Consider the following 20,195-nt stretch of genomic DNA (forward strand, 5'->3'; position numbering starts at 1 on the left):
CTTTCAGCATAGTTCCCGCAGCGCTCAATAAGTAGTTGCGCTTGGCAAAGACTGGAGCACTTTCGAAATCTGCAAATTCGTATGCATAGAAGTTGAAAAAAAAAATTGGCTCTCCCAGCCTGCATGGCAGTGTACCAATTTCGTTATATCGAACTAAATAAAAGTTTGCCGTTGTCCAGAAATCGCCGCGGGTTTCCTTGCGCATTCGTTATGAACAAGCTGTACGCGAATGTGCCTGTGGAGTTAGAGACATTGGCGTTGTTTACGAAGAACTTGAGTTTGTTCCATCCGCGACCGTCGAGTCGCGACCACGTAACATTCTACAACGATTTCGATAATAACCCGGTTTTAACTAATTGCGAAAGCAACGAAGAAATACAGCTTCGAGTGAAAGGCAATTCACTGTGTTATTATAATAATCGACGTCCGAATGGTTTAGGCGAGTTAATGCGAACAATAAATTCATTCGTGGACCGATGATTCTTGTGAGAAGAAGCTTTCTCTTTGACGAGGGCACGGGGCCTCTAACATCAGCCACGCTATCACGTGCCCCTTCTTTTCTCTGTTCAATTTCTTTTATCAAATAAATCATGAAGCCGGGAACCCGTTCCAGGTGAGGCCGACTCAGTATGCGGAGGGAAAATAATCCTCTGACATTTGAAAACCATTCGAGCATTTTACTCCATCGACGAATCGACGATAACCAATCGTCATGAATATTCATAATGAAAATATTTGAAGTTACGCACGAATTGCGCAAAATAAAGCCTCCGGGCGAGTCTAAATTGGCTGCTTTTGCAGCGAACCAATTACACCGAATGTAACAATTAAGAGCCATCGTGCTTATTCGCGCAAGAAAATAAGCAGTGGATGATTGTCGTAATGGTTTGAACGGAATTCTCGTCTTGCTTATTCTGCGCAGCAGATTTTTTCTTATTTCGCCTCATTCTCGGGATGGGATAACGAGTATGGTAAAATTGTCTTTATTGGTGGTGGTCCAGATAGAAACGAATGAGAGGGAATTCGATTGAATTTCAAGTCAGTCGGGATAGTGGGTTGAAGAAAAAGAGGAAAAATATCAATAGCGGCTTACACCGTTTCGTTCCTTTTTCCGGGATCACGATCCCTTGCGATTTCCTTTTTTTCTTCATTTCTCTTCTTTTTGCTTGCTTTTCAAATTTAATCCTTACAAGAAGTTATTTATGAAATAAATTGCAATCATCCACCCAGGAATAACAGCGAACCGATATTCATTGGAATTTTTTGAACCGTAGGTCGATACTTTGTGGCAGATTATCGGGGTAATAATATACAAGACAAACATTCTGGTCTCTCGCTGCCATGGTGAACATGCACATATTGTTATGATAAAATACACGTTTATGACGAGAGATGTACGTCCAATTTACTCAACGGTTTGCGTTCGCAATTTTTTTCTTTCAACATTTCATCGATGTTTTTAAGCAACTTCCAACAACTAGAAATAAATAATTCAATTTCACGCGAGAAACTATTATTTCTTTCTTTTTTTACTATCGAGTTGCGACAGTTTTAGCGAACACGCGTAATTTCAGAACTGCACAATAGACTCATAGCGTCGTTGAAAATTCTTGAGTACATACGAGGCAAAAGAAATGAAGAAAAATGGCGGTTTCCAGTCGGATACCAACAAGTTCATTCGCTCGCTCTCCTTTTTTCCACAAGGGCTCTGAACCTCCTTGAATTCTCAGGATTGCTGCCTCATCGAGATAAGACCGGGAAGTCTCGATGATCGTTTATTAAACCGGCTGTTCCGCCATCTCGCGATTCTCCCTCCGCTTGTATTCTGCTCTTTCCAATTGCCGCGAGTGGGAGGCTCGCGGATGCAAACGATTTGCAGGAGGCGCGGGGCTTGAGCTCTCTTCCTCTTCGTTTTTCCACGGGATGATGCTTCGCGCCTCCGCTATTGGGTTAGACGGATTACGTACAACGAAGACGCGAAAGGTTTTCTTTTTCCTCCTTTCAAGCCTCGTAAATGCTGCGCTCTAATCCTTTTCTTCGCAGTGCCTATAAATAGATGTTTTATACGCACAATTCGGTTCCGAAAGTGTACCGAGCACGCTTAGAATTCCCGTTCGTTCGTCAACGATAATTGCCCAATTCTGTAAGAGAATACGACGTTTTAAAGATGGTATTGAGATCGTTGAGAAAAGTTTCATAGACAATAATCTATTAATAAACCTCGATTACCTCTCGGAATTGGGCCGTATAACTCTTGACCATTGTAATAAAGCGTTGTACACGTCCATCTGTAACATGAAACGAAGTTTTATGAAAGGTCTAAAACCAAGGCGAATATATAGTCACTCGAGAGTATCCATTATCGTAACTCAGGGGCTTTCCAAGTGTTGCGAAATATTTTACTAACGAGAACGTTTCAGTCTTGCCTCTTTCTCTCTTTCTAGCCACTTTGAGAAAATATTTACTGGTCAAAGTTTTGAGCCGCGTGTGCTGATCATCTATTTTCCGACACCGTTTGGGTGCAGCGAAAAACAGAGAAGTATGATCTCGTTCCATTGGGCTAGTCACGTCAAAGAGGAAACTTCATGGCATCGAGGGTGTTCAATGTTTCGTTCATAGGAGATTTCGTGCCACGAAATTGCAAGCTTTTCTCAAGAGCAAGAGAAGCATCAAGACTCGAGACTGCGACAAAACAGAGATGAAAAAAACGTGTAAAGTGTAAGTCCATTGAGAGAGAGTGAGAGAGAGAGACATCGTGTTAGAGTGAAATGGCGAATGAAGACTTTCCCCAAGATTCATTGCTCGCAATCTCGTCTCGTTTCGTACCCTCGAGTCAGTGTACGTGTTTCGGTGTGTGTACGAGAGCGCACCCTTTATCGTATTCTATCTCTGATGTTTCTTCTTCGTGTCCCGTGAGGCAAAAGTTTACATAGAAATAAAACAAGCATTCGTTGTCTCGACCGTAAGTAACGGATTTTTCATTTGACTCGACATTTTATTTCAAACAATCGTTTCGCGCGTTGACAAATTTTGGAAAATGTCAAATTGGACCCGAGTACGAAAAAAAACTGTGTATCGTCGTCTATTTAAAAGGAATTTAAAAAAAAAGAAGAAAAAAAAAATGAAATTTAACCGAGTAACAGAAAAAAAACCGCGTCTCGATAACTGCAAAATAAAACATTCATTGAAATGACACGATACTTCAATCAACCGAGTCGAACTTGATTGAACTGCGATTTGTATTCCTTGTAATCCAATTAGAAATCCATGCCGATAACCATCATTCATTCCATAAGTACGAATAAAACGCTTCAACCTAAATAAGTCAATATTTAACGACTCGAACGCGTCGGAATCCTTGCAAGCAGTAGTTGAATGAACGAGTAGGTTCAACGACATTTCACTGACGAAACGAGTTTATTAATTATATAGTGCAATTCACCGTGCTCTCTCTTTCCTCTTATTTCGCGTTCAAAGTGTACGGGCAAAATCTGAACAAACAGAATGATCAATGTCCATCATCGTCCTTTTGATAAACAATTGCATGTAGACATTAATCTCAATATCTCGCGTCGGTGTCTGGTATTTTTAACCTTCGAATGATTGTGTGAGATGTCAAATTGCGAATAATGTACTGTGTGCGTGATACAGACGTACGAAAAGTGTATAATGTACATATAAATTCAACACATAAAAGCAATCTACAGCGCAGAGTACTTGAGTACATCGTGAAGCTTTTTTTACGACCTCTCGCTTCTCTCTCGGGAGAGGAAGATGCGATTGAGGGCCTTCTGTATGCTCTGTGAAACTCGAAATCGTTCCGCTAATGGAACGCACTCGATGAGCGAGGCTTTTTCCTCCCCGATAATTCGATATAGTTCAATGCTGACTATAAAATTCGCATATCTCCTGTTTGCACCATATGCCTGAAGCGGAAAAGGGCATTTGCCCAAGCATGTTTCTTTCCTGCTATTGGCTCATCGTATTATTCCAATATACGGAGACAGTCATCGAGATGTGATGAGAATAGAAAAATCATTTTGCCGTCTATAACTCTGGAGGGAAATATTGAAATTTTTCAACAGTCACATCTGTTGTTTTCACGATTGAATTGAAAAATAGGAATCTTCGGTTCAACTTCGTTCGTGATGAAACCGAGAACGCGTAAGTAATTGAAATAAAAAATAGTTGGATTGACTTGGAAGATGAGAAAAGAATTCGTCATGAATTTGTCGTTCGTCGCCAATCGAGATATTTCAGAACGTATAACTGCTGTGAAAAGATACATGTATTGATCCTCGAGAGTGGAAAAGATGTAAAAAGCGGTAGCCGCAGTGTTAGGTAAATTTGGCTCGATTTCGTTCCCGTAGTTTGTGAATTTCGTGTCGGGACGTAGACGAAGCCTGGGCGAAAATGTGCCGTATAGCGCATGAACGCGAGAGGGGTGTCGACCAGAGGGTTCGTATCGATCGCGAGTTGAGCTTGCGAGACGCTCGATGCGGTGTGGTCCAGGGTAGAGCGCGGGAGGGTTTGTAACGTAGGGGTTGGCTGGGAAGCGAGAAGGGAGTGTTTGCGGAGGGATGGGATGAAGGAAGGCAGCTGAGCGTGGAGATGTGTACACGCGCGTAGGACATGCACACATATACAAGTGTATAGAGAGCAACAAGGGTGGCGCCCGAGGCCCGGATCCTGGCTCTTTCCGTCGAGCAACCGAATCGACCTGGGTCGAGATGGCTGCTTGCCCAAACCGCACAGAGGAAAACCTACCCTAACGCAAGCGAGCGACCTCTCGACGATCCACCAGCTACACACAGCTACGTGTGCAAAGAGAGAAAGCTGTTCGAGGATGAGTCGAAAAGAGATGAGGCGAGGCTGCGATATGGCGACCATCGGAGTAAAAAGGGGTGAGAGATTGGAAGCAGAAGCGAGAGACGGAGGAGATACGGCTGCGTTGCCTCGTTCCTCTTCGTGTTCTCTCGAATCGAGCCAAGCCAGCCATGTACTTGCTAGAATACTGTGTATACATTTGTACATATGTACCCGAATACATGGTGGGCGGACACATACAGGTATACGCTTGAGTGCAGCTGGGTCCGCAATGCGAGTGGGAAGCCCCAGGAAGTATCCACACAGGCCAGAGTCAACTCACAGCGCTTTCTCCACCGACTTACCCTGCCAGCCTTTCCAACCCATTTACATCCCTCGAGGTCTATGTACCTCGAACTAGTGCTTCTGCCTCGCGCAAAAACTTTTACCATTTCACCGTCTGGCACGATAATCCTGCACCCTCCACCGCAGCGCCACCGCTGTACACTATTCCCCTAACTTGACGTCTATGCCCACGTACCTGGTGCATTCATAAGTACCTATTTAGCTACGTCCCTGTTACCAAAGATATGCTGATGTAAGACTCGTATGTTCACGGAGGAAACTTTTCACGTGTAATCTCGTAGACTTCGCCCTTACTTTGCTTCGTCTCTCCTCTATCTTTCATGCATTTTTCTTCCACTTCTTTCTTTGTTTCCAGTTGGCTGATACGAAACCATCTTTCTTCTTCCTCCCCATTTTTCCTGATAACATTCCCAGCGCAGCGTAGCGTTATCCCGACAAGCGGGATGACACACTACTTCTCCTTGTGGCAAAAGATACCGAACTATTACGATGACGATAAAATTTCAAACGATATTACGTATGGAATTGTCCTATCAGCTGAATTCGCGGAGGCAGGGGTCCTCACGTTGAATCATAATCTTCGAACTTTGACAGTCTACGATTGGACCGGGGTATCAATATATTTCTCCGAGAGATCATGAGCTCACGGTAACCTTTCGTTTTCAATTTTTATTTGCATAACAGCACATTGGATGAACAGTCCGGCATCGAGATTCCTTATTATCATACACATTTTTATGTTATTGCAAATATTTTGGCATATTATGCTCGTTTGTTTCATACTTTGTTGTGCCGTGCATCGTTGGCCATTCCCCGCGGGAGGTCGCTGCGGAAAATTTGTTGAATCCAAGAGGGTCATTTTCGTTGTTTTTTTTTCCTCTGGCAAACGGGATCTCGGGTAATGTAGCAGGGAGAGGTTTCGTGTGTCGTAAAGATGCCCGGGAGTGTCTAGGCGGCTCCTCGCGACCAGGAACGGCCAGCGAGGGCAGAAAGTATGAATTCACTTATGCTTTACAAAAAAATGGGATGGTTAGAGGGGGGAGAATAGTCCAAAAGGACAAACGTTGCCTTGCTCCTCCAGCTGGGATATTGGTGTATGAATAATAAGAAAAAACAACCGAGGACAAGCTTCGCTCGCAATGAATAAAGAACGAAGCGGCCGTCGCTACGTGATCCACGTAGGAGTAACATACGAGCCGACTTGGCTAGTCTACGGCCATCGAGAAAAACTTGTATTTAGACTTTATAAACGCTTCTACATGTCTATGGACGCGCGTACGAAAGTGGGCGTGGAATGGACGACGAAGGTTTCTATTCCTGATGTTCCGTACTCGAGCAAAAAGGATAAGGTATCGTTCGAGTCAATTTTACCAAAGGTGTGGCTTACTTCAAAGCCTCGCTGTAATCGAGACCAAAGTCCAGCGAACACAAGAGATAACTGGAAATGCAACGATATACCGAATGCCCTTTTTCTCCCGACAAGCTTCTCCTCCCGGCTTCTTATAGTATCATTTCAAAATGGTGGAAATGTGTCGGCTGTACACGAGAAAGCCTTAATCTAATCCTGCCCGAAGACCGCAAGTGGGTACGGGCGAAAAGAGAAAAATAGAGATGGAATTTAAGAAGAAAATATATCGCTCGTGCATGTCGATGTCTCGCAGCGCCATAGACACAAGATGTTTACTGAACGAATGTCAGGCTCGCGAAAGCACGTTTTATTCGCGCTTCGTCCTCGCAGCAAGATTATATTCTTCTCTTCTTTTCTCCGACAAATAAGACAGGGAGAGGGAAAAAATAACGACAAAGTCCAGCATTGTATACGAAGCCTCCGAAGCCCCTTCGCGGAGGCTTCGAAATGTACGCGGCGCGCTTATTCCCTCCGATGGAAGCCGCGAGGAGCGGGAGAAAGAAAGAGAGAAATAAAGTGGAATCGAAAGATATACACATACCCGGTTTCCTTTGCACGTGGGAGATCAAAAAAACGCCACATCGTCCTTGTGAATCCACGTAAATCGGCTTCCCGGCATACTAAGATCCCTGTTTCTCCGCCTCTCAACAACGTCAGACATAAACACTCTATCTAATTTCCAAATACTTGCGATCGCGAGTGTTCGGGGTTTAATCCCGCGGCGCCACACAACCTTCGCGTGTCTCTCCGTATCCTTGCATCACCGTATCTGCTCGCGGAGGGGCAATTATACATTTTTCAAATTATACCACACGGATACCCGAGCTTTTTTTCAAATTTCTTTTAATTGATTGATTAAAAGGTAGGTAAAAACCTATATTCCGGTACCGTAGCTAATGGATTGCCGGGGAAGCTCAATTTGAAAAAGTTCTCATTCCAAAGTTTGAATTTCTTGAAATTCCTTTCCTACCTCCGGTTTTCAATCTAACGAAAAGTCGATGTTTCCAATTTTGTGAAGCAATGGAAAAAGTAGTTGAGTTCTACGAAGTCACTCTGATTCCCCAGCTATTTTTATCGCTCTTTCTGAAGTAATCAGCTTGCATATTGCTCCTTTTCCGATTGAATTGCGTGCGTGAATTTTTTCGTTCCGAAATATCATCTCCCATGTTTGAAATCGCTTCGGAGAACGTTTCTCGTCGGGTTCCATCGACCTTCGCTCCGAGCGCACCCTATCGACGTCCTTTTGCCGCCCCTACACTTACGGACGAGTGGTCTGGCGCACTCTCGTTGCTTCCGATAGTCTCCAACACCCATTTCGTGGCCCATCCCCGTCCGCACGGTCCAATTTATACGCGGGATTATACCGGAGACTGCTGCAAAGCTTCTGCCTCGTATTTGCTCTTGTACCCGAACCTCCGAACAAAGTTTCCGTCGCAGTCTCCTCACTGGTACCAGCATTTAGATGGTTTTGTTATGAACCGATGCCTGCGTGTGTGTGTGTGTGTGTGCGTGGAGTTGTTGAGGAGGGTAGAAATGGTGAGATCCGGTCGCCACGACAATGACTCGTCGGTTCAACAACGAAAACGCATCAGGGCTCGTTGCTGGGGCTGAAAATGAAGGTGCAAGGTTTATGTGATTACATGAGAGGCAAGAAGCTCTGATTAACCGCAGCGAGAATGAAGGATGCGGAAATATGAAACCCATTGGGCCATCAATTTTTTCAGCGTCCTGACTCTTATACAATGGGAATTTAGCACTCATTTATTTATAATTTTCTACAACTTATCCGATATACTTTCACGAGTGTGATAAAACAAATCTCTCAATAAAGGAAAAATAGTGATTTCACCGAGAGACCAAAAGTCTCGATGAGAGGTCACGTAAAAAGCAATTTTAAGAGGGAACTTTTCGTAAACATGTCGCTGATCCAATGAATCGACGAAGATCCATTTATTCTCGTTTCTCGGCATCCTTATAGAACTTCTCTTCTGCAGCTATATACGCATATATCGAGAAGAAATAATCCAATCGTGCTCGTGTTCGCTGTGGCAAACAATGCGATCAAATCTTCATCCTCGAAATATATCAACGGTGCTCTACATTTCTTTATCCAAACGATTTATCCATAGGATGAAATATCGAGGTATAGTTTGCTCGATGCAATATAAGTCGACACTCTTCGGCTGCCTAGATTTTTATATTGACTATATTTCGAGGTCTTCTAAGGGCGCTGCGACCTTCTTCCGTTTTTTTCCTGCGCGGTGTACTATATAAATGTAGCGGATGCTGGTAATGGAGCTTTTTTGGCTGCTATGTATGAGCCTCGAGCTTCGATGTGCTCGAAACAATATTGAACGCGAGCTATAACTTGCCGCAGAATCCATGGGCTGGTACCTTTTCTCTTTCTTTCTTTTTTTTTTTTACAAACGTTCGCTTCAGGCACGTGCGAAGAATATCTTTTGAGCCCTCTGCATCTGAGGCGTTACAGTCTAACTTCCTCCTGGCTCCACCTATCTCGTTTTCTTCCACGCTTTTCCTCAGTCAAGCCCAGACGAAGTCGAGGTAATTCGATCTCCCTCGCGAGAGAGTAAATATTTCACGACGGCTCTGGTTTTCGTCCCCTCGCGCTTCTTTCATTCGCTTACACCTTTTCTTCAAGCCCAAGCACGTTCACCTTGTATCGATATTTCGATCGTAAGGTTATCAGCTAATCAGAAAATTTTCCCAGATTGAACCATCTCCGCGAGGAAACTTTTTAAACGGAACGGAATAATGTCATTTCCATGCACCACAATTCGGGATGGCTCAGGCCCCAAGAAGAATCTCAATTTTTTCTTAATTACCTCGCGTACTCGCCAAGTTAGGATCTTTTGCCAAAGTAATCGAAAAACAACGATTTTATCGGTATTCCGTGCTGTCATGAGCACGAATTTTCTGGGGCTAAAAAAACGTAATCACTGTTTTGATACTATGAATATTTGACGAATAATCGCTGAATGGCTATTCCATTGCTTTTTTCTGACGTCCAAAAATGGAAGCCTCAGTTAATGAAGTTATCGAACGAAGCAGCAGTAGATTGGCAAAGGTACAAAATGTCAACGATCTTTTTTCGTTCTCCGGATAACAAAAATGCAAGAAAAAAACTTTCGGAATGAGCTAAAAATATGACGGTGATACTTGCTATTTTTGTTCCCGCTCTTCGTGTTGTTTGTCTAGTCCAGATCGTAGAATTTTATTCGTGATGACGTGTACTCTCGCGTGTGACGATCGCATTGCACACGAGAAAAGCTCTAATCGAGAATAAAAATGATTCTTCGGCGTGTCGCCGGCATATTTGTGGAGAAAAAAAGTTTCGCAAGTGTAAGCGTGTATGAAGCAGAATCGATCGAAATCGGGACGGACGTCGGGATGGTCTGACTTGGTCGTTGTCGTCGTTCAACGATCGGACGAGACACGCGTTGGCCCCGGGGAGAACGAAAGAGGCGAGGCGAGACGACGATAAATCTCGAATGGTGAAAGACCGTCTCTGCGTGCATGTATGTAGAAAGATAGGGCTTTCCTAGCGTGTCTGGATCTAGGAAATGGCTGTTTACCCTTCAAAAGATAGAACGAGAAGGCGAGCGAGAAAGCGAAAGAGGGAGAAAGTATCGAGAGCGACAACCCCCGACGGGAATGGCGGAGGTCTCGGCGCTGAAGCAACCTCACAAAAACCTCATATTTTCTCTCTTGAAAACCGGTGAATAATATTGGTTAATTCAAATAAAATATACTTTTTCACGATCTTGATCCTACGAAAGATGATAAAATAATCAGGTCAAGTAAAGATAATTCCGATTACATTTCATCGACGTAATAAAGTCAATATTCTAACGATCTCAATGAAATTTTTAGAATAATTCTCACAAAATCCAAAATCACGTACAGAATAAAGTGACAAAACTCGGCCCTCCTCTGCAGCCTGCACAACGAATGCTGCATAAAAACTGCAGTGAGCACGTGCCCAGGATGCAGGAAGCACATTCGTCTCGGACTTGCACAGATTAAGAAAAATGTTTATTTCCTTTACGAGTTGAGTCGCGTATTTTCGAGAGGTGAACTTCGCGCAGCACGCACGGGCCATATTGGCGTGACTTCCGAGATCGAGGCTAGAGATTTACTTGTCATAATATACAGGCACATTATGCCCATGGGAATTCGTATGCATAGGTACGAATGCATGTGTATAAGCGCGTATATGGTAAATGAGAAGCCAGACACGTCCAAGTTTTGTATTATATTGCCATAGCTATTGCCCACTTCTCGTCACATCGGACGCCACTTTTATCGTGACTTGAACTATCGTTTAAAAAGATTTAGATGATGCGGCCCCTACCCCATTCACCTTCCAGCATCGCTGTATGTTCGTAAAACATTGACGAGCCAAAGAGAAGATTGAGAGAGAGAGAGAGAGAGAGAGAGAGACTCGAGATTTTATATACATGTATGTATACTTTATCTCTCGACACTTTGCTACCGGCTGATGTTGTTGTGCCGTGTATATATGACGTTTGAAGAGAGCGAGCTAGCGGCGGCGGAACGGCGTGAACGACACAATAAAAAGAGGCAGTTCATTCAATTTCATCGCTCTCTTTTACATTCGTCAGATCCATTACTTTTTCCGCTCGCAAAATCATCTCCCTCGATCTCTTTCTTTCTTACAAAGCTCAACGCTTTGTGCCATCTCGCGGTTGCTCGGGAAAGGAGGAAAAAAAGAAACGAGAACGAATGGAATTAAGTGGCCGTAAATAACTTTAATGGAATGCATCTATACCCAAAGCTGATGTGATTACGGTGTGATTAACCGCGGAAATAGTCAGCACATCTATACGACATGTTAATTTATGAATATGTTTGTGAATATAAAATGTAATAATCGCCTCATAATCGTTTATCGCGCTAACGAGAGAGTCGTGGAATAAACGCGTATGAATATACATAAAGTTGGTGTACTCTTCACGAGTCTATCTTTCAAGATTCAATGAAGTTTTTTTACGTCGGTAATTGGTAACGACACTTTTTTTTATAACAGTTTCGAATAAAAATAGCGGTAACTCAAGCTCCAACGATTTGATGAAAGAAGTCTTTTTGCCGACGTGATTAGGAAACGAGATTTTACGAATTCACGTCGGTTCGATTTACATTTGCGATTGCCGTCCCGTGGTAACAACACACTGTGCTCGAATCTCAGAGCTTTATAAATTCCTCGATCTCTAATGAAAAGCGGACACATAAATATGTGGCGCAGACGTTGGCGAAGATACTCCTCCTTCTTACGATTACTTAGCAGTCGGACTCGCGTCCGTTCGCTGAGATTACGCGGCATAATGCACCGAGTAGATGGAACGGCTAACTGGACGGACGAGGGCAATTGCCATTCGTTGCTTCCATCGCAACTTCGATTCAACTGAATATTTTAATGACAGTCAGATCTAGTAATTATGCCTCTTTAACAATTAAGGTGCTTCTTCCGATTATTTGATTTGCTGATCGGACGAAAATTAAAAAATAATAATAATAATAATAAAGGAGCGATGGCGAGGTCGAAATGGAGAATGTATTCTTCAGGCGGAATCAATAAATTCGAGAAAATAAAAAGAAACGGGTCGGCCATGCGTTACGTAAAGAATGAATAAACAACGCGTTCCAAATATTTTTTGAATCGTTTATTCTTTCGAGGTTGTTTTTCGCGAATCTTTTATGCAAGTACTGACGCCGATATTTAATCTGAAATCCTCGCAAGCAATAATTTTTGATGTTTAGGAAGTCGCTGGTCACTTATATTCTCGTTACGTTATTTGTTTCGTTTAGATTTTTTTATTGTTTCCACTCGACGCGGTACCGTCACCGCGGTATCCCCGTGCTTCCTCTGGCCGCACGCGTATACACGTAGAGTTTGTGTATCACAAGGGCTTCTGGAGCATAAATAAATTATGCGAGCAACGATAAAACGAGTTTAATTCACTTTTACTGCCTCGTATAATCTGGCAACATAAATTTCGATCGTGCGCTATGGCGGTGCGCCCGCGCGGTGCTGCGTGTGCTGTAATTCCTTCCTTTTTTACAATGTACTTCAAATAACTATACGTATCGAGCTGTGTTTACTCTAAAACTAAACAGTTATCCCTTCCTTCCTTCCTTGCTACACTTATTCTCCTCGTGACCACGTGATCCGGAGCAACGAATCAGCCAAAAAAAAAAAAAAAACAATCTCGCTCCATTTAATACTCGGGAAACTTCCGTTACATTCGTTTTTGTAATCGATAATTAATGAGAATGAATGATACCTGGGAATCGATAAGGCGACTCGCCTCACCACCAACATAGCTGCATGTTTCGTCACCGATATTACAATTACTCTCGGCAAAGAATTAAAAATAATATATGCTGCGAGGCTCGCTCTTTAATTGGACGTTATTTATGATATGGATTGGTTTAGCGAGCTCTGCAAAAGCCCATTCGTGAGATTTTAATCGCGAAATTTGCCCTCGACAAGCGTGCGATCGTGAAACCCTTTCGACTCTCTACGAACGAGCATAATTGAGTTTCCAAACTCGTTCGATTCGTATCGTCGAACCGAGGGAGGGATCGGAAGGAGGGCGAGGATGGCACGATCTCCGGCGAAATGGCGAATAGCGCGACCCTCATCCGCAATAGTTTCACTTTGCTTTTATCTTATTTTTTACGTGCATAATAAATTTAAAAAATATCCAAGACACACGTACACATACATGGGATTTCCATTGCAAATTACGTATTTTATGCGCAACGAGAGATAAATAGAGGAAGAGGAAAGAACGAGAGAGTGAGGAACCGGGTATCATTTGTTGATCGTTTTCGAGTGGCCGTTCGGTCGCAATAAAGTTTGCGATCGAGAGACTCGTAATACGCGCTTTTAACTGCACATCAGGTGTCTCGCGAGCGTTATCCGACCGATTTTTCTCCCACTTTTTTTTATCATGCCTCTGACGTTTTTCGAAGTATGGAGGTTCCCACGTAGGCCCCCTCACGTATCTTCCAGGACACGGCGATATCCGCGTTATTCTAAGAACAAGAATCCCGACGTTTCTTAATATAAAGAACGAGCGTTCTATGGAAATTTCTTAAATTATTTCAAGCTGACTCTTGTCGCGAAAAATACATACGAAAAAAATGACATCTCGAAACGTTCTCGTTCGAATTCGCCTGATCGGAAATTCATTCAGATTAACGCTGATCCAACGCGTAGTCGTCGAATCGAATACTCACTCACCCCGATCAATGGCCACGTTGCCAAGAGACAAATTTCAAAATTTAAGTCCCCGATCAACTACGAATTTGAAATACTTTGCCAGCACATTATTCTTGCTCCGATACAAAGTCACTAAATTCAAACTCTTCGAACGCTAGCAATAACTCTACGAATCGTCAGACTCGAATGACATCTCGAAAATTTTATTAGTCGATTACAGTTCAATTCATTATTGAATTTATCGCAAGGTGCTCCCAACAATTCGCGGCGCTTTTGAAAGAAAAGATAGATTTTTACGATCTTTTGATCGAGTCCGATAAATCCGCAACATTCATGTTTTTCTGCTTATATCCGTGGGTTGAAGAGTCACTACGATCTCGTTAACAGCTCCGTTTCTTCGCATGAAATTACGGCAGGGGAAACGACAAGGACGATTTTAGCGCTGAGCTGAGTGTCGTTCGTGACGAGTTTAATGATCGTACATTGAGCATTGAGAAAATCGCACATTCGTGTATGAGGGTATGAATTCGCATAGAAAGATGAACGTTACTGTACCATTCACCGAGTGCCAGCTGACGAAATGTGTCTCTTGAATCCACCGTGGCGAATTCCCGTTGAATATAATAGTGTAATTAATGGCCGATTATATTAGCACCTTGAATATTTTCTTTGTGCCTTCCTTGCGACTTTGTTCTCACTCTTAACGCCATCGACGATCTTCGTCAGCGAACTAAACCACACGAACTGAAGATCGTGTGATGAACTTCGCTGGCAAAACCACTACTTTTTCCGTTCGGATCAGCACGTCCGAAAAAGAGAAATCTCCGTCTAAAGTCTCGAAAGAAAGGACAGTACGCCAGGGAGAAAACCCTTTCAGTCACTTTTACAGAGTGTTGTAAATCGAGTGACTTTCTCCCAACCCTTTTACTGAAAAGTCACTCGCGCGCGCGGACCAAAAAACTTTCACCGACCGGCGGAAATCTCTCGTTTCTTCCCACCGACGGAATTTCCTCGGTTCCCTTTTTTTACAACCTTTCTCGCGGTGAAACCAAAATTTCCAAACCCCTTTTTACGATGGCGAAAAAAATGTATAATTGTTTTTTTTTTCCTGTGTTTCAGATTACTGGCACTACGCTGAGCTGCCTTTCCGCCACACCCTGCCGAGGTAAGGCGTGAAACGAATGTTTTTATGTGATGTGGAAAATTCAATTTTTGAATTGTAAATATATTATTTGTGATAGTTTAAAATATTTCGAGTATGTACAGCTAAGTAAAGGGGACGATATTTAAAAAATCTTTCGTTTCGACTTCGTCAATGCGTTTATACATTTATTGGAGGATTACAAGGGGTAGTTTAACTTTCCGACGAATTTTTATGGTACCGTTGGGGTTGTCAGTCAAACCGACGACACCGTCATCCTTTTTAGACTCCACGAGTCACGAGAGCAAGATAACTTTATTACGGTACGGGGATTCAGCGGTTCGTCAAATTTTCTTTCGCTCGTACATCCCCAAAATCCAACGAAGAACGAACTCAACGTTAATCTGAGAATTTTATCCCCGGATAGATTCGAAGATGACAAAATGAATACATTTTTTAGTTCAATTAAGAATATTAATGAACGTTTCAGGTTCTCTTTTTATGGCTTGACAGAAAAAAAAAACAGAAAATTCTTAAATATATTCGCGTTGAATTGTATCCTCGTTTCAGATTCTCTCTCTCTCTCTCTCTCTCTTTATCTCTCTTTGCTCTCTCGCTCCCTTCAAACCCCCACTTTTAGTTGGTGCTTCACCTGCGGCTCATTTGGTTGCGAAGTAAAAGAAGTAAAATCTAAAATTCAGTAGGGGGCGAATACCGACTGACGTTAAGTCTGAAATTAACAGCCTGAGATCAAGCCACCCTGAACGTTCGAAGGATTAAAAAACTGCGGGATTCACGCACTCCACGTTGTGCTGAAGTCTCGTTCTTTTTGGAAGGTGGCGATAGAGCCTGTTTCCATTCCTTCATTCGTATGATATACGCCGATGAGATTTGAATAATGAAATATCGTCGAATGAATTTTGAAAATGTTTCAATGTACTCAAAAACGTGGCTGGAAATATTTCAGGCCGTTTTTAATATCGCGGAGCGTCCGTCAGCGCTCACACATTCAAACGATTAAAAAACACAGAAAAATCAAATGGTCTTTCACGGTCCATGAATCTTGCGAGACAATGCTCATTACTTTTGGCGATGGGAAGAATCCAAATAAGACGCATCGGCTCGGTGAGCATTAAATAAAAATGGAAAGGACATCGAGAGAGTGCCAAAGGTGTTGAAAGCCAAATATTTGGCCGAAGCAACGATGTTTTTCGTTTCACATTCCAAAGGAAACGAACACACCTGGAATAGACAATGCTTTCGGTTTATCTAGCCGAGAAGCAATTTCCTGCTAGACCCGTCTCGCGTTCTCGTGACAATATATCGTGAGTCCAGCCTCGTAAAGCTATCAATTCCAGAGAGAACGTCAAACTGGTGCACCGAGGCGTCCTCTTTCTCCCATTTCCCCTTGAGGGCGCGGTATGAAAGCTAGACTCGCGATAAAGCGGTCCCTCGGCGTCGAAGCAAGTTTTCGTGCTTTTGCTCGGAATTCTCGAGACTGCTGAGTGAAAGATTTAAAGCACGCGATGGATAAATGCCAGTGCGATGTGAGAACGGTCGACTGCTGAGCTCTTCGTACGCGATGAAAAATCCCACCGAAAAGGCTAATTCTGAGCTAAAAAGTGATGTAGATTGAGGATGCCAGGTTAGACAGATTACGTGAAAGACTGACGTAACAAAAATAAAAACCTGATCTCATTGGTACATTTACGAGCGGATGAATAAAAACCCACTTGATTTCCCAAAACATTTTTTTTCAACGTTACAATAATTCATTCTCAATTATTGTAACAATATCGAGATTATTATTTGGATGTTGCAAGTTCATCGAACGAAAGTTCAGCCAATCAACTGATTATTGGAGACGTTTGATGATTTATCTTCGAGCGAACGTATTAGTTATTCGATACTATAAATTTATGAGCTCAACACTTTTTGTACCGCCTTCGCAGAACGTTTTTTTCAACAAGTTTCTATAAATAATTAAATAAATAAAGAACAAGAAATTCGATCTTGTAGATACGATTTGCTGTACAGGCCACACCTATTATTGCCGTTGGTGGACTCATAGATAACGATAGTAGGAATTATTCGAAAGGTTGAGCAATCATTCGCCAAGAATTTAGCGATAATGATATTTCTGATAAGGTTTCTGTGATAAAATAGCAAAGTTGTTATATTACGCTGCAATTTATTCACATTCAAGAAGCAACGTACCTGTAACGAGGTGAATATGCTCGAGTTAAAAATACTTCTGGCTCCAATGCTCTCATTAATTCGTTTGCTCAGTATTTTTAAAATGGATTACTCGGATAAAATAACGAAAGATTGAGGATTGATAACGTGGCAAACATTGACGAGATAAAAAGCGATACTACTGTACAATTTCGTTCCCCGGAGGCTGTAATAGCGAGCTCGGAATTCTCGTAGCCTGCAGCATCCCATGATGGCTGACGTAGCGAGAGACCAACCCCACCCACTATTCTCTTTCTCTTTTCCTCTCTCTCTCTTTCTCTATCTGTTTCATTTTGTGGCATTAGCTCGCTTTCTATCTCACTGTGCGAAGAATGAAAGACAGGAATCCCGATGCTCGAAAAGGTCCCCCAACGAGTGCCGTATATTCAAGTTTCCCTTTGGTACACGGCGGCCATGTTGGCCCAGGGGTTGGGCCACCAAAAGAGCCGCTTGTCTCATTGGCCGATGGAAGAATATCTCTCTCCCGCTTTGTCTCCCTCGCTCTCATGCTCCCTGATTCTATACGTTTTAGTTTCCTTCTCTCACAAGCTCATTCGTTCTCTTGTTTCATATTTCGCTCTCGCTCGCTCTACAGTACTCCGCACTTCGTTTCTCTCTCCCTCATTTCTCTATCGCTAGATTGCTGCGTCTCTTTCGTCCCCGGTTCCCACTCACTCTCTCTCTCTCTCTCTCTCTCTCTCTCTCTCTCTCTCTCTCTCTCTCTCTCTCTTTCGTTCTGTGTTTCCCTTGTCGACCCTACCGTCACTGAGACGTTTCGACGCCAGAGCCATTTTTAGTAGATTTCACAGCGCATCCCTTGAACCCTCGACTCCGTAGACACCCCCCCACCTACCCTCTTGTCAACCTGGCCACCAACCCGACCGATCGTAGCAATTTTCGTTGCTCAAGTGGTTCTCATCACTCAATGTCTCGAAACACCTGACAACCTACTTAAAATGCTTTGAGCAAACCCTACCAATTCCGCCAAATGTTTTCAACCCCGAATATTTAAAGTTGATGAACTATCGTGAGACGTGTATTTACCGGAACAGGTCATTGATCGTAGAACATTTTTTCAGCCTATGGGAAAATCTAGTGATTTAAAAAAAAAAAAATATTCCATGAGTGATTGAACAACAATTTTCTTTTCAAAATTCAACGTGCAAATATGATTTTCTTTCTTTTTCCTAAACTTTTCCGAAAATGTAAAAAATTTTCGATATTTTTTGTGTTGATTATGCAACAGTATTCAAGGGCTATTAATTGATTTGGAATTTTCACCAACCACACACTCGCGTGCTCTTTAAACTCGGACACTTTGACTCAATTCTCGCTTTGTAGCAATTCACTAACTTCACAGCAATGATAAATGGTTTTATGAGGCAATTAACTCGAGCAATTAACTCCGTTCATGTACATTTAGTTGAGGCAACACCAACTTATCCGCGAAGCTTAGAGAACGTTCGTTTGCGTCCACGAGTTCAGAAAAAACTGACCAACTCTTTAAGATCGTCGAGAAAGCAGAAAAAAGTGAAAATTGCCCCTACCCTTTCCTTTTACTGTTCGCTAGGCTGTAAACCCTTTTTGCCAACTTTCTAATTTCCCGAGACGTTTTTTTCATCATTGTGTCCAGCCAACTTTCTCCAACCCTTTTCGAAATTTCACCGGACCCACGTGACCCCTGTTGTCCATCCCCTGTGCGCGCGCGCGGTCAACCCTTTTTTGTGTTACCTCTAAAAGGGTGAAAGTTTTATGACCGCGTGGATCGTCTGGTGAGGATCGCCAGAAGATAGTACGGAAAATAGCGTTTTCTTGAAATTTAATTCAACTCGTTTATAACGTGAGATCTCGAGTGTATAACGCTTCATTTGAGCTCGTTAAATTCATTCCAGTGGTAAATTAATTTTAAAAAGATTCGAGACTGGATGAGCGTGGCTTATCGCTTTTTTTATGTGTCCGATGTGCATCGTAAAAACTTTTTTTTTAGTAAGTTCTTGACCCGTATATCGCACTTAACGAATCCTCGTATCGTGCGTATGTTTCTTAATGAGAACAGTGGAGCGTTAAGAGGGACTTTGTGTTACAAAAATATTCTATTTTTTTTTTTTCAATTTTATTCGATAAATCACAGTTGTGCTTCGATTTAGTACGAGAATCTCGTTAAAAAATGATTTTCAATTCATACAAAACAATTACAATATATCTTAACAGCTAAATCGTCGAATAACACAATATTTTCATAGTTCCATTAGATTATGTACTTTGAAGCAAATAGAATACGACTTCATTATTCAACGTCAACTACATTATTCGAATGCTACAGAATTAATATTTCGTTTATTCCTTAGCCTAAAGCCTAATGTTTAAAGTAGAAAAGTCTTCATAGATTTTAATTCGACGTTAAGGCACGTAGATCTTCATATGACAATGGGACAGCCACCGAAGAATGTGATGACGTCCAGCGTTGAAAGGTGTAGCCTCCTGTTACGTATACTGAAGGTATACCGGAAAGGAATACACTCAGGATACATTCAGTATACGTCCAGGGGGTTTCACATTCCTCATCGTGGAAGAGCAACGCCGTTTGGAGTGATAATTTGGAGCACCTTGAAGTTCTGAAAGAAAAAATAAAAGAAAAAGGTATAATCAGAGGTTTGAAGTACTGCAAATCTGGTTGTCTGGTTTATAAAATAGCGAAGAAAAATATCTCACCAAGAAGAAGATGAAATCAGGTCATTGCCAAGCACAGATCTATGGATCGATCATCAGCATGGAATTTCGTCGAGTTTTTCAAAATTTTCTGCAGCACGTCCATCATCGGATCGTAATATTTCGAGTTCGGGATTCGAGTGAGCTGGATCGGGTTCCGCAGCTTCGCTGGAACGTACGCATCTGCCTGTGAACATAAATCACCCTGGAGTTATTAACGGCTCGGTCTGCAGGGAACGAGATAGGCGTGTTCATGTGGCAGC

The 20,195-nt window shown here is 42.5% G+C and overlaps 1 protein-coding gene and 1 long non-coding RNA gene across 2 annotated transcripts in view; one reads left to right on the forward strand and one right to left on the reverse strand.

Annotated features, from left to right (window-relative positions):
• Positions 1–20,195, forward strand: part of LOC122407957 (uncharacterized) — a 291,189-nt gene that overhangs the window by 89,038 nt on the left and 181,956 nt on the right. Inside the window, exon 4 of the mRNA XM_043414446.1 lies at positions 14,967–15,012. Coding sequence (XP_043270381.1) covers positions 14,967–15,012 — 46 coding nt within the window. The remainder of the gene's footprint in view (positions 1–14,966; positions 15,013–20,195) is intronic.
• LOC122407646 (uncharacterized) lies at positions 1,310–7,243 on the reverse strand. Its single transcript, XR_006260246.1, has 3 exons — positions 7,122–7,243; positions 2,230–2,288; positions 1,310–2,141 (listed from the first exon to the last, which is right to left on the reverse strand). It is a non-coding gene; the product is annotated as an uncharacterized lncRNA (long non-coding RNA).

This window comes from Venturia canescens, chromosome 3 (assembly GCF_019457755.1).
Source record: "Venturia canescens isolate UGA chromosome 3, ASM1945775v1, whole genome shotgun sequence".
NCBI classification, from domain to species: Eukaryota; Metazoa; Arthropoda; class Insecta; order Hymenoptera; family Ichneumonidae; genus Venturia; species Venturia canescens.